Consider the following 14,968-nt stretch of genomic DNA (forward strand, 5'->3'; position numbering starts at 1 on the left):
TGTGAAATCATTTAGTCCGTTAAGGAATAAGGCAGAGATTCAAAAAATCCCCTCAGCAACTCTTTCGCACACCCTGTTAAAGGGCTGGGAGGTACAGTAGCCAGTCTAGGGTCTCGGAGTAAAGGGAAGGCCTTCTGCACTATGACAACCCAGCCTTCTCCTTTACACTCCCTCTTCGGCCATAAACTCTGGATGAGGTGCTTAAGCTACCATGCCAGATCTGGAGCCCATTGTTTACACCGATGATGTAATGTGCAATTTGCAACTTGTGTGTATTTGTATATACTTTATATGTGAGTGTGTATATGAGACCAGGAAGTTAAATTGACTTAATTTAAACCCCTGTGGCGTGTTGATAGGACCTGGTCAGGGCAGCCAGAGTGTCATCACAAACGCTTTGCAAAAACCGGTCTTAAAAGACATTTGCTCTTTATGAGCAGCACGCGGGGGGACTCACACAATGAGCTACCAACATTTTACGCGAACCTCAAGTCCTAATGTTCCACCATCTGTGAAAATACTCTGTGCCGGTCCCCCCTTCCACGCCGTTTGATTAAATTCTTGGGAGAAATCACACACTGAAAACAGAGAGTCTCGATACTTTTGTTGGCCTAAAGCTGCAATTAGCCCAAAACTGGCAAAAAAAATAATAAAAATAAAAGGATCCGAACTAAAAATAAGGTCTGCAGGGTTTGGCATCGTAATCTGTTGGTACTGACTGGCTTAGCAAGCTAGCCCAAAATTACCAACAAGTTAAAAATGAATATGGTTATTTTATGTTTGTTATAGTGCACCCTTGGTTCTTCTGCATCGTTAAACTTAAAATAAGGAAGTTGTCTCATGTAACTGAACCCCAACGCTGAATATCTGTTTGTGTTCTACCACCACCAGACATCGACGAATGCGAGAGGAACCCCCTGCTCTGCCGTGGAGGCGATTGTTTAAACACAGAGGGCAGCTTCGAGTGTGTGTGCCCAGAAGGACACGAGGTAGCGCCCGATGGGTCGGCCTGTTTAGGTGAGCGGCGACTTTCTCTTTTCCTCAATCTCTCCCGCCTTTTAGCCTTTGCAGGAGGATAATCGTTTCTTGTGTAGCTTAGTAAATGGGGACGTTGTCAGAGCGGAGCGTTAGAATGACAAGGGAGCTGTGGTTCATCGCACTCCATCGGCGGCCCCTGCCTCTGGCTCCGTGTGTGGGCTGACTCAGGCGCTGGGTGGAGTGGGAGTGGGAGAATCCCATCTGACGGCGGTCAGTGTGTTGATGTTTGAAAATGGAAAAACTGAAAGAACATTTGAGTAATTGGAATAGAACTTGCGCCACTTTGGGGAGGGATAAAGCTCTATTTACCATTTTAAACCTATGTTGGTAATAGTAGGATTCCCTCTATGACCTGGCCGGAGACTACAGCTGGAAATGATCTTAATTAGCTAAAGCTCCCCAATTTACATGCACTTTGTACAACTGAATAATAGGGACTGTCCATTAAAAAGACGGGGAAAAAAAGCGTCATCTTGAATGATATATTTTTAAGAAATTATAGCCTTTATTGTTGAGCAACAGTTTGTTGCATACTTTTATTTTGATATGTAAGTTTTCAGGATATAGCCTCTTTCAGAATGCGTCGAGTTTCTGGTTAATTCACAAAGATTTTATTTTATTTTTTATTTTTGTCCGTCTTCAGTAAAATGTTCCGATGAGGTCTCTGTTCAAAACCGTGTCAGACGAACAAGAAGCAGACTGTTTGTGTAGGTTTTTCATGCAGCTTTTTTCACATTTTACTTACACGAGAATCTAATTTACTGGAGACGTAGTAACAGCGTACACTCTACAAAAACAGGGTCTGACGTTTCCTGCGCTGTTCTTCAGTTTCACAACTCCCACCTTAAGTTTATTGCACAAATTGATGGGATCATGCATTATTCAAAGGGTGTCATTCTGGTGACTTAACACAGCGTCTGTGAAGGTTTTCAGTCCATGACCTAATCCTCAATCACTGGCTGTTAAGCTCATTTATTTTCCTTTATTACCATCTAAAAGCACACTGAAACCTGCACCCCTCATCTCCTCGGTGTTAGGTGATAATGACAATAAACATTAGTTATATTGCGCACTTCGTACAGATGGGTGTAGTGCATTAGCCATAATGACATCACATTCCTTGTTGGAAATGCACTTAATCACCATTAAGTTCAGAATATGTCACATTTTAGTTTAGTTGAGCCCCAGCTGTAATTATACTTTTACAAGGATTTTGTGTTTTAGGGGGAGTTTGTGTTCACTTTTAAGAGCTTCCCATGTGCAATTATATGAGAGTGCAGAGCTGATAATAATTCTTGTTTTAAATTGCAGATTGTACTTCCATGGCACATTTTCACTACTTTGTTGACAAGTGATTGATTAATCGGTTAATCCAGAAAATAGTTTGCACCTTATTGCCATAAAATCATCCCTTTATAAAAATGTGTGATAATTATTTTGTTCTTTCACAGACATCAACGAGTGTGAGTTGAGCGACAGACTGTGCAGGAATGGCCAGTGTGTCAATATGATCGGCCGCTACCAGTGTTCCTGCAACACAGGATACAAATCCACCGAGAGCCGAGTGGAGTGTGTTGGTACGTTTCTCAACTGTAAGATGAACATATAATTATTTTTTTCTTGTTGAGATTTTGTGACACCTGCGTACGTTTTTCTGCCACTCAGACATTGACGAGTGCACCATCGAGAACGGCGGCTGTGAGTCGTTCTGCACCAACTCAGAGGGCAGCTATGAGTGCAGCTGCAACAGTGGATTCGCCCTGATGCCTGATTTGAGAAGCTGCACTGGTGAGTGAAGTAACTGTGTGTCAGTTTATGGTTCAGATTTTCTATACATCAGTGGTGGGCCATGCATTTTCCGCCTAGGCATTCAGTGCTCTCCAACCTCATTCAAAACACGTCTTAATACAATTGTTATGACACCACTACAATATAAACCATCAACATCGTACGGATATGCAGTAAAACAGGATGTTGCACGCCATTACTGAAGCAAGAAACTCACTTAGAACAATTCCACATACGTCAGGTCCAACAGAAGCATCAATATCGATTTAATGAAATGCCAAAAATATACATAAAAAATGTAAATATGAATCATTTTACTCGCCAGAACTTGAGAAACAATTTAGAGTCCTCATAGCGCTCATAATTGCCGCCCTAAAAGTGCAGACACACCCTTTTGTCGAAATTTCCAAGAAGATCTGCAACTAAATCTCTTCTCCTTCCGCCATCGTGGGTTCAAAAAATAGCTTTCAACACGTGAACCGGGACAAATTACTTATGTGCTTGTGCAGCCCATAACAGATGAACATGAACTGCTAGCTCGGCTAGAAAAGAGCAGCTCTGTTGTCCCCCGACGACACGTGATGGCTGAATATAACAATAATAATAATAGCCTTTATTTTACCAGATTAGTCTTATTGAGATATAAAATTTCCATTTTAAGAGAGAGATCTGGCCAAGATAGCAGCAGGACATAAAGTATGTAAAACAATTAACACATAATCAATATATAAAACCAATTAAAACTAAATTATTAAAATCTGATTGGATAAAAGCTAAGGATGTAAAGTTATGCTGCCAGAGGCACCACAGCTGAGAGACAGCCAAGCCATAACATGAAAAGAAAAGGGCATTGGGGATAATTTAATAAGATTATTTGGGGAAAAAAATGTAAGTCAGTGATTTTGACAAAGTTTTGTCCAGCAAAAAAGAGTTTTCTGGTCCTGACAGCCCACCACGTCTATATATTATGCATACAGGAGCTCTAAAGGGCCTCAAAGTTTGTTTTAAGAGTGAGCAGATTTAAGAGCAGGAACATACAGTAGCAACACATCAAGAAGCAGTGTATATGAAATAGAGGCACATTGCTGTAATTTGTCTGGCACGTGTCTAAGGGAAACACATACTTAAACAGGGACAGGTTACTGCCAAACTTCCATATTTGAACATATAATGACAGACGATGTTCATTGCAGTGAATTCTAACATTTTCAGAGTTTTTGACTCTTGAGTCATATTCCTTTAATCAACAGATACAAATATGCAGACAGGGATCAAGGCAGAGTGGGGGTAATTTTAGAGAGAGACATGTTTCCTGTATAGCCCTGTATGCTGCCTTGCGTTGTTTTCCATTGTATGTTATGGCTACTCTTCACTATATGGGTTTAATTCATTCATTAGTTTTCCTATTGCCTATTGTTTGCTTACTCCTGTTCCTTTTTTAATTTGCCTTTCTGTCTTTTCGATCATCAGATATTGACGAGTGTGAGGAGACCCCAGACATCTGCGACGGGGGCCAGTGCACCAACACACCAGGGACTTACCAGTGTCTGTGCTTCGACGGTTTCATGTCATCTGAGGACATGAAGACCTGCCTGGGTAACAGACTCACACCTTAATTTCCAAAATAAAAGTCTGCAGATCAGTAGGGTTCTCCGAGATTTACTGAAAGAAACTTCGTCATTGAGGATTTCCAAGAAATGAGTCATGAGAACAAGACCTAATGACTCAGATCTATGAGTGTGAGGGAACATGGAGTAATGTTGTTGTTGATGTATAAATCAACATTGTGTTCGTTGGAAGTGAGCTGGGAGGAATGTGTGACATTTATACTTCTGCTTCCACTGAGTGGGAAAACAAAAAGCTGACACAGAAAACTTCTAAATGGGTCTACGCAAACACACACTCTATTATTGCTGTGTTTATTCAAAGTAAACACATTTTAAATCTTCACTATAGTTCATGATGTAATTCTTTTGTGATTCACTTACATATGTCACAGCTTATCAAAACCAGTTTGGCAGACCGAATCAACAACCGCTCATTAATTGTTATAAACCTTTCCTTTTATTGTCGACGTGTTTAACCGTTTCTTGATCTTGCGTTTTCCTCTGCTCTTCCCTTCCTGTGTAGATGTGGATGAGTGCGAGCTGAACCCAAACATCTGTCTGAGTGGGAACTGTGAGAACACCAAGGGATCCTTCATCTGTCACTGCGACCTGGGTTACTCTGTACGCAAGGGCACCACGGGCTGCACAGGTGAGCGAAACGAACGTCCGCGAACATTCAGACCCACAGAAGCGAAACCTTCTATCAGTGGACGGTGAGTCAGTCGAGGCCTGTTGCTAGTTAAGCTGCAAGGGAGGTGGGTATGTGTGCGGTTGTGTTAAACGGCATTAGTGAAAGCAAGCTGAAGAGAGAGGTGAGAAATGAGAAATGTCTGGCTAACCAGAAGCAGCGCTCGCATTACTCACCCTCATTCAAGAGCTCCTGTCTGACTTGATGAGAAACACGCACACGTGCACCAGCAGCGGGAGCAGTGAGATCACTGTCATCCATCAGATGCATGCATCACATTGCATCTTTGTTTATGCCTTTGTTGCTCTTTCATTAGGGTCAGTTAAACATTACGTGATGGTTGGACAAGTTCTGCAGCGCGTAATCACCTGTATCGGCTCCAGAACACATAAATACAAAATCCATCCGGCAGCTAGAGTCCTTTGCTGGTTTGGACTCCCTCTGTGTCTTGCTAGAATTATGCCTGATTTATAAGCCTTCTTAAAACGTTTGAGATTGGGGGCTGGTTGTGAGTTTGGCCAGTGATTCTATCTGGCGTTGTCCCCCAAATGAGTCAGACACACAGTCAGCAGCAGCACGTCCTCATTCAGACGCAAATAAACAGGTTTGTCTGAAGTGCAATTCACCCTTCCACACACACACACACACACACAGAAACACACACACTCTCTCTTGCTCATTCTAATCCCATTAAAATGTCCATACAGTATATTCCTTGTGTTGAGAAAGCTGGGATTGCAGCAAAGCAGCCGGTTCTGAATCACAGGTTTGGAATTTCAGCCCCAGACCAGGGAATCAAGACGCTAATTCTTCTCAGGCAGGCAGGATGTCTTGTTATAGACAAGTGAACAAGACCTGCTACTCTTTTTTTTTTTTCGAACAGATATATATTCAGACGAAAAAATGCATAAGAAATTGGTTGTCATTGTGGGACTGCCTTACGTGACCACATCGGTATGCGTGGACTAAATCTTCTTGCATGTGTTTGTTAATGAGTGAGTGGTGTTCTCAAGGCCAGATCTGATCCAGCTGTTGGTGAAGCTCCAACAGGAATAATTTCTCTTTTTATTTCTCTGAAAACACAGAATACTCAGTGTGTGGGTATTTGTATGGGCACTTAAGTGCTTGTAAGGCTCTGCGTTTGTATTGGAAAGTTAGTTCTGGGTGGAGGTATTTTGGAAGAGTTTACAAGGCTGGGTATGGCTCAGCTTTAAAGAAGGGGTCAGGATAAAGGGTGATGTGTGTTAACTTAATTGTCTACTGGCAAGTCCTTCCTTCTCCTCAAAATTAGATATACACATGTCAAACTGGATAATAATGACAAACTTTTTAAACATTTTTGGTTCTCATTAGAGGACTATTTAGTAGGCCAATCCTTTGTCAGGTGAATGAGCAGCAAGCTGAGAAGCCTATCCCAGCTCAGCCTTGTTATCCCTGCTGTCAGAGAACCATTATTTAATGAATGAAACAGCATCTCTGAAGAATGACTCATCAGTATCGGAAAGTAAAGCAAGCATGAATGTGTCATTTGTGGTGGGAAGCTAGCTAATGAGAGCTTTAGCAAAAAATACTAAATCAAACAGCTTGGGAAATAATATCATGCCATAATTTGAATCTGCAAAAACCAAGTTTGTTTTGAAAGGTTAAAATTAAGTGCTTGATAGTGCTTGAAATCTAATGTTGCAAGACTGAAACTAAGTTTTGAAGGCTTGCAAAATACTATCTGAAACAAATGAAAATAGTAAAGTGTAACTTGGAAGCCCGCAACTGTGTGATGAAATCTCCAAAAAGTGGGTGTCTTAAGTCAGCTCTTAATGAGCACAAATGTACATACACCAAAATGTCAAACTGGTTTTGATACACCAAATTTCAAACTAAACTAATTGAGCTTACTGTTCCATGGGAAGGCAGAGTTGAGGAAGCTAATGAGTGCAACAGAGCTATAAGATATGGACAGATGGCAGCAGCAGAAGCTGAGCAGTGAGGGTGGAGTGCCCTTGTAACGCTGGTGGAGGTGGGTTGCCGTGAATTTGTGGCAAAATCCAGCATTGCTCTCCTGTGCGAGATGGGCATTCACGGGAGAGAACAGAGGGTCGCAGTAAACAACATGTCCCTGGCAGCAGGACAAGTGAGTGGCTGTGGTTAAGGAGGAAACATGCTAGCTGGGGAGCGTGCTAAAGGTGGTTTTAGTAGTGATTTTAGTATTTAGTAGTAGGGCTAAACTAATCTCTCGGTTGAAAGTAACACGGTTGTGTGGTTGCAGCATGGAGGGTGGGGACTCCAAGATGCTAGAACTCACTTTTAAGCCTTCTTGAGGTGTCGTGGACCTAACTTAACAAAACATCGGTGAAGGGAGGTGCCCACTTGAAAACTCCAATGATATGCCGGTTGGCTTGGCTAGCCTGCTGGTCATTTTTGTGTTTGTTTGTTTTTTTCCAGTTGGACTGGGCTTCTAAATGTGTTTTGCCCTGGAGTTTGGCACAAAGAAGAAGTGTTGGTTGAAATGAAGTTGCTACTTCTTACTTATTTACCATTCAACTTACAGCATTGAAGGCTGTCCTCTATTACCGATGTATGCTATTCACTTTAACTCTTGAACCTCTCACTATGGCTGTCCGAGCCCATGACGGCCTTGCGGGCATTAAAGTAGACAAACAAGTACATAGGATATCTTTGTATGCTGATGACGTCATCCTTTTTCTGACCATGCTTAAACATAGTAGTCCAAATCCTATCGCATTAATTCTGTTCTCTGGATATAAAATAAATATTATTTCTAATTAAAAACGAATGCCTGACACTAAGTATACAGGCACAGTTTACAAATGCAAAAAATTGTTTTACTTATATGGGTGTTAAAATCACACCTGAAATCAAAACTATCTTAAAATAATTGTTCGTTTCTTGAGAAGTAACAAAATACACTTTTGGTCAGCACTGTGCTAACAGTAGTTTTACCTCTGCAGCCTCACTTGGCCTACTTATGTCCAGCTGTCAGCTTATGGTGGCTATTGTTGGCAAACTTAAATACATACTGCGACATGTTTAATATTCAACATTAGTGACGCTTGTGGCCACATTCGGCATGTTATAAAAAGCAGCACGTATTGTGTTAATATTAGAAAATACTAAGAGTTTGGTTACTTAGTATCTCTTATATTTTGACATATATCAAAAGACAGAAATGCAGACAGATAAACAGACAATCAGACAGACATACAAACTTGGAGACAGTAAGGCAGCCAAGTAGGCAGATGTGTAATTCTCTAAGATCCCTTTTCATGCTTTTGAAATCATCTGACACTATCCTAGTTATATCAAACAGCTGCGACTGTGGACACGCTTCTCGCATGCAACAACCCCCTGTTTTCTCTTCGCATTTCCATATGTGTGTGCTCTGTGTCATCAAAGGCTCAGGGGGGAAATGATCATTAATTCCGTCTGTAATCCGGGGAGATTCATTTGCTCTGAGCCCTCGTATTAACCCTCTAATCAAATGTAGCGTAAATACACCCGTACCCTCTCCTCAGGAAGACAGTAAACCAGCAGCGATAATCTCTAATTGACAGTGTTTTGAATTACTACTCTCGCAAAAGACAGACACACAGAGAGGAGCGCGTCTCACAGGCCGATGAGTTCTAACATTTAGGTTGAGTTCCTAGCATAGCTTTCTTTGATGTGCAGGGACACGCCGCAGGAACAAACTCTTGCTAGCTGCCCCATTCTCTGACTCAAGGTCAGGCATTGTGTTAGTCAGTTTTTCTCAGTGTTGTTTTGCTTCAGATTGGCAGTCATCATTGTTGTGTTGTAGCCCGTACAAAGTTTTTCCATTGTGCCAAGAAGCCAATCGTATGAAAGCTGCCTGAGGAACAAGAGCTGCATCTTATCACCACCAGCTGCTTCATAGAGATCCTCAGAGGGTCCACCCTACAGGATGTAAACAGCTTTATGGGCAGGGAAGGTTTTAATAGTGGCCAATGATTGTTCCCATTAATTTTTTTTGCTCATTTATTGGAATCCTGGCCACAGACAATAGATTAGCACATGCAAAAAGGATTCCCACAGAGCACCTCAATATTTCTTCCACTGGCCAGATATCATTATCGTGCTTTTGCCGTGAAGGAACATTTATGCGTAGAGTTGGCATCTTCGTGGATGACATTTTTGCAGAAATTGTGTTTTGAAAAGATTACATTTCCAAACTTGACATCTGGGGTGGTGAGAAAAACCAAACATGAGCATTAAAGTGGGTCTGTAATGTGCTGTTACCAAAGCCGCATATGAGAGGTGCAGAGTCTGTGGGTGAAAAGGGAAATGTTTGCCTAAAATAACCTCAGAAATACTAGTTCAGACTGAGTAGACAGAGCAAGGCCTCAGCATTAGGATATCATTCTCTTTTATAGCTCTCTGGATACACTTGGATAATGAAAATCCAGACACTGGCTCTGCTCGTTAAACTTTCATAGGAAGGCTGTTAGTATCAGAGATCATGAGAATGGTGCCTTCTGCTATGATATACAGCTCTCCATGGGTGAAGACAGTGAACCAGAAAGGGTTAGCCCTGTCGTCTCCCGGTGCTGCTTTTAGGCACTTTAGGCACTTTAAACCTCAGTGCTAAGAACCTGGCTGTAATCAGAAATCAGGGCCAAATCATCAGACCATCAAAGTGGTGTCTGTTTGCCTTCTCATGTCGTCCCGTTTGTTTTCCTCTTTGCCAGATATTAATGAGTGTGAGATTGGAGCCCATAACTGTGACAGACACGCAACCTGTACCAACACAGCTGGCAGCTTCAAATGCAACTGTGCTCCAGGGTGGATTGGCAATGGCCTCAAATGCACAGGTAAGTTTGGTGGCCTCGAACGCACCAATATGTCTGACCCTCAGTGGATCTACAAGAATGGCAATAATGATGCGTATATGTGAGTAGATGAATTAAAATATAAAGCATTCAATAGTGTCTGTAATATTCTGCTATTATCTAGGAGAGATAATCTTGTTGGTAAAGAAATGTCTGTGATTGAACTAATTTTACTCTCAGAATACCTAAACAAACAATGACGTTTTTAAGGAACTACAGTGCCCAGCTGTTTCAGGAAATTAGTAAAACCATACACTTTCTTGTCAGTTCATTGGGTACACAAGTGAAAACTAATGTGTTCAAATGTAGCAGTAACTCTAAACCTTAGCTCCATTACTGTCACAAATAAATAGGAATTAATATAGTTTATGATGAAACAGTGTAAGAAAGGAGGTGAATTAACTGTATGGTCATAAAGCTACCAAGTACAACACAATACACTTCAATAGTTCTACAAACTACACAGCCCTCAAAATGAAAACACAGTTGAATCAACAGCTCTCCCATTTTAAACAAGTCCTGAATACCACAGCCTTCATGGAGGTAAGATTTAATGCACATATATTAGAAAGCAACTGAGAATTGTTGAGCTTGTAGGACACATGTCTTAGAGTAGTAGATCAGTTTTTAGATCAGACCAGATTGATTAATTCATTCAGAGATGGATGTTGGAATCCTTATCCCTTTTCTCATTTAATCATTTGGACAGTGTTTTTTTTTTTTTTTTAAACGTTCATTTAGTCATTTAAGTGTTTTATGACTTTGTTGTGTTTCAGACCTGGATGAGTGTTCGAATGGGACACATATGTGCAACAACAACGCTGAATGTCTCAACACCATGGGCTCATATCGTTGTGTGTGCAAGGATGGATTCTCCGGAGATGGATTCTACTGCTCAGGTCACAACCAATATCTTAAACTGCATTTCAACCTTTGTTTAAAATATGCATGAAAGCCGTTCGTATTAAAGAACTGTGTGTGTGACCACCGTTACAGACAGCGATGAGTGCGCAGAGAACAGCAACCTGTGTGAGAGCGGCCACTGTCTCAATCTGCCCGGAGGCTACCGCTGCGAATGTGACATGGGCTTCATCGCCACCCCCGACGGCAAGGCCTGTGAAGGTAAGGAAGCACGACACCGCTATCCCCGACTCTCTTGCCTCAAGATCTCTGGATCTGTGCTCGACGGCCGATTCCAAAAGGTCTGGTTATTCTCTAATGAATGACTGTTTGTTTTCCCGTTTGGAGGAACAACTGATCCGAACAGATGCTGCTTTCAAATGGAACTCGTGAGATACTGTTTTGGACGTGGGAAGTGCACAATGTGCACATCGTCAGAGTGGTTGAAGTTGTGAGAACATTTGCGCTTTGCTTGTTCCATTTACAAACAATGCCGTGTTTCAACATCATATTTCTGCGGTGAGAAGTAGTTACCGACGTAGATATTTAGAATTGTGACATCTGATCAATTAGTAAGTCAAATGCTTCTTTGTTTCATCTTGTAGCAATGCAGTTCCTTTCAAAGTTGAGTTTTCACACGCCATATTGTGTCTGGAGTTATTTCTAAATATTGCACAGTTAAGTGATAAATGACTGATGCAGAAAAACAATGGACTGCATGGAAGAAATGTCTATGTGCACCATAGAAGTTTGTTATTATTTATAAAAACTGTGGGGCAACAGAAAGGCAGTTAGTTCCTGACACCCCGGATAGCTGAAACAACGTTGGTCTGGATCTCATTTCTCTTGATGCATGTTTCAGATATGTTTTTTTTTTTTTTTTTTGCCATAGCTTTTGCATAAGTGCAATAAAATAAATCTAGATATACTTAGATACTAAACCTGCTACTGCAGAGTGCCGTGTGAACTCACTCATGATCGTTGGCAGACAAGTGCGATTCATGCTTCCAGTGATAAAGCATCGCTGGCTTCAACTGAATGAACAGATTGACCCCGGTGTGCTGATGTGTCAAACATCCTTAAATAACCTGACCAGTCCTCCCAGCCTCAGTTCAGGCAGGATTGGACAGTAATGACTTGTGCAGAGTCTAATGATGTGGAAGAGCACAATTTCATAACCTTGGCTGCAGCTCTGATAGGGTATGTATGTGTGTGTGTGTGTGTGTGTGTTTCTGTCTGGATATGTCTGGGCACTTTTTTTGCCCCAGAACTGTCATTCTTTAGCAAAGGTGAGCGGCCTTCACTTCCTACTGCTGGCTGCCAATTTTCCACCATGATCCCATGATCCACTAATCCTTCACAGCTGGGTTCCTCTTTCTGTCTCTCCCTCATTTACAGACATAGACGAGTGCACCTTTGCTGACATCTGTGTGAACGGACGCTGCCAGAATATCCCAGGGCTTTTTAGATGCGAATGCAGCATTGGCTATGAACTGGACAGGAGTGGAGGCAACTGCACAGGTAAGATGAGCCGACACACAGTATCAGCCCGTGACCCAGAGATGCTCTGTTTATGTCCCAATGAACTGACGACTATTGAGTGTTGATATGTCTTTCTTTCTCAGACATCAATGAATGCGCGGATCCGACCACTTGCATGAATGGTATGTGTGTTAACATCCCCGGAAGCTACCACTGTAACTGCCCGGCAGACTTCGAGCTCAACCCCACCCGAGTGGGCTGTGTAGGTGAGACTCATCAAGTTCTAAACCACACGTTTTAGTTGTATCGTACACGTAACTCCAAAGGCAAATGCTCGCTGATGTACAGTATCTAAATGACCGCGTGCGCACGCAGACACTCGCTCTGGAAGCTGCTACTTAAACGTTCGTTCGCGGGGAGATGCATCGGAGAGCCTGGAGTGCTCCAACGAGATCGGAGTTGGTGTTTCAAAGGCGTCCTGCTGCTGCTCCCACGGCCGGGGCTGGGGGAATCCATGTGAATCGTGCCCCTACGTCAACTCGAGTGAGTCAACATGTTGTTATTCAGCTTTTACTTTCCTTTTTAGCTTTTTACTAATGTGGCCAAAAGCATAAATGTGAGAGTGTTTGGCAGTTAGACCAAACACTGTCGCCCATAAAAATGTACTAAAATATTTTTTACCTCTTCTCATGTAATGATTGTGAGAATGTTACTTACATAAATAGGAATAAAATGAGTATTTACTGATCAGCCACAACATTGACAACAGAGAATTCATGAACATCTTGTGACATTTCATGTTCTGCTGGGAAACTTTTGGACCTGGCGTTCGTTTGGATGTTACTCAGACATGTACCACCCATCTAGACCAGATCGGACTCTCCCCACCTCATAGCAGTGACTCTTCTTGTTGGCAACGCACACACAAAAATGGTTTAGTATGACTCAAAAAAACATGAAGAACAGCACAAGGTGTTGACCTGGCCTTCAAATTCGCTAGATCCCAAACTGATCAAGTATCTGTGGGATGATAAACAGACTGTCCTCCCCTCAACCATAGGAGCCAAAGCCCCCCCACTGACAACATCTTGTTACCAGACACCACAGGACACCCTCAGGGTGTCGAGACCCATGTCCATTCTCTGACGAGTCACAACTGTTTTGGAGGCACAAGGGAGACGTATACAATGTAGGCAGTTGGTCATAATGTCATGGCTGATCAGTGCATATGTATTTACACTCGGAAAAATCTGATGTGATAATGTGTGTACTCTGTGAAAACACGGACTTACACGCTGCCTTTTCTTGTCATGCGATGAGGGTGTGTTTGGTGTAATCGTTGTTGCTGGTAAAGATGAGACAGCTTTGTGCAACTTATTTGAAAATTGCCTACAGATGGTTCAAAACATTACAGGGAATGACTCATCCCTTTTCAGCTCAAGGAAATGCCTGCCTCTGTGACGAGAAGAAATCCTTTTTCTTTTCTCTTTATAATTCTGAGTAGCTGCAGTAATGTCCACCGGGCTCTGTGGATCTCTCAGAGGTCTGACATGAGATAAGAAAAACAAGAGAGAACAGAGAGAAACCTCTTTTTGGGGTCGACTTAAATCAACGTCTCGCCCTCATTACTGACAAATCCTGCCACGAAACAACCATGTGCGAGAGTGTTTTGCTTTTGCGTGTTTTTAACGTGTGTTCTGTGACAACAGCTGAGTACAAGACACTGTGTCCTGGAGGAGAAGGCTTCAGGCCAAACCCCATCACTGTCATCTTGGAAGGTCAGAAAGCAACGTGTTATGCACACTCACTCAACGACGATAACACCGACTGTCAACTGAGTGTTTCCTTTCTCGCTCTTTCTCTGGCAGACATCAATGAGTGTCAGGAGCTGCCCGGATTGTGCCAGGGAGGACACTGCATCAACACCTTTGGCAGTTTTCAGTGTGAATGTCCAAGAGGCTTTGCCCTCAACCTGGAAACCAGAGTCTGCGAAGGTATTAAACACACACGAGTACTACTGTGCAGCCTCACGGGACACATGAAGACACAGGTGACCTATCCCTCTTGAGCTCCTGCCCCCGGGATGTTCCAGCGGGTAGGAAATTGAGTCCCGCTGTTGTTCGTTCAGGGACACGTGGAGAAAGTACTGAGAGCAAAATAACTAAGAAATATTAAACCTTGTCTGCTCCAGTTTTGTTACCAACCCAGCTCAGCTCAGCTAGAATGATGAAACAGCTGAGTGCCTAAATGTGTTCAGAGCGGCCCAGCTCTGATGTGGTCGGCCCTCCGCTCAGGAAAGTACACAGAGTCCAGTGTAGATACACCAGAGATGATGGAGGGAGCGATGAAAAATGGGGGATAAGTGGGAAGGGTGTTTAGAAAAGAGAATTGGGAACAGAGAGAAGAGGACAGGAGGGGGCTTAAGGGTTGGACAATGACATGAGGCAATTTAATTAGTGTGTGTTTGTTGGCTGGAAGAACAAAAGCGAAATGTGTCTGTTGCAAGTCCAGGGCTGCACATCCACTCTGTCTCTAGTCAATCTAAGTTGTCAGATACTAGCTGGGCCGGAACGAATAAGGACAGTGTTCGCTATTTTGCACCAAGT

General features: G+C 42.5%; 1 protein-coding gene across 2 annotated transcripts in view; it reads left to right on the forward strand.

Moving 5' to 3' along the window:
* The window catches only part of fbn1 (fibrillin 1), a 59,259-nt gene that overhangs the window by 27,177 nt on the left and 17,114 nt on the right, over positions 1-14,968 (forward strand). For both annotated transcript variants that reach the window (XM_047580049.1, XM_047580050.1), the window contains 13 exons: positions 892-1,017; positions 2,490-2,615; positions 2,704-2,826; positions 4,297-4,422; positions 4,957-5,082; positions 9,840-9,962; positions 10,757-10,879; positions 10,977-11,102; positions 12,279-12,401; positions 12,506-12,628; positions 12,738-12,905; positions 14,072-14,140; positions 14,231-14,356. In XM_047580049.1, coding sequence (XP_047436005.1) covers positions 892-1,017; positions 2,490-2,615; positions 2,704-2,826; positions 4,297-4,422; positions 4,957-5,082; positions 9,840-9,962; positions 10,757-10,879; positions 10,977-11,102; positions 12,279-12,401; positions 12,506-12,628; positions 12,738-12,905; positions 14,072-14,140; positions 14,231-14,356 — 1,608 coding nt within the window. The remainder of the gene's footprint in view (positions 1-891; positions 1,018-2,489; positions 2,616-2,703; positions 2,827-4,296; positions 4,423-4,956; positions 5,083-9,839; positions 9,963-10,756; positions 10,880-10,976; positions 11,103-12,278; positions 12,402-12,505; positions 12,629-12,737; positions 12,906-14,071; positions 14,141-14,230; positions 14,357-14,968) is intronic.

Source organism: Mugil cephalus, chromosome 3 (assembly GCF_022458985.1).
Source record: "Mugil cephalus isolate CIBA_MC_2020 chromosome 3, CIBA_Mcephalus_1.1, whole genome shotgun sequence".
NCBI lineage: Eukaryota > Metazoa > Chordata > Actinopteri > Mugiliformes > Mugilidae > Mugil > Mugil cephalus.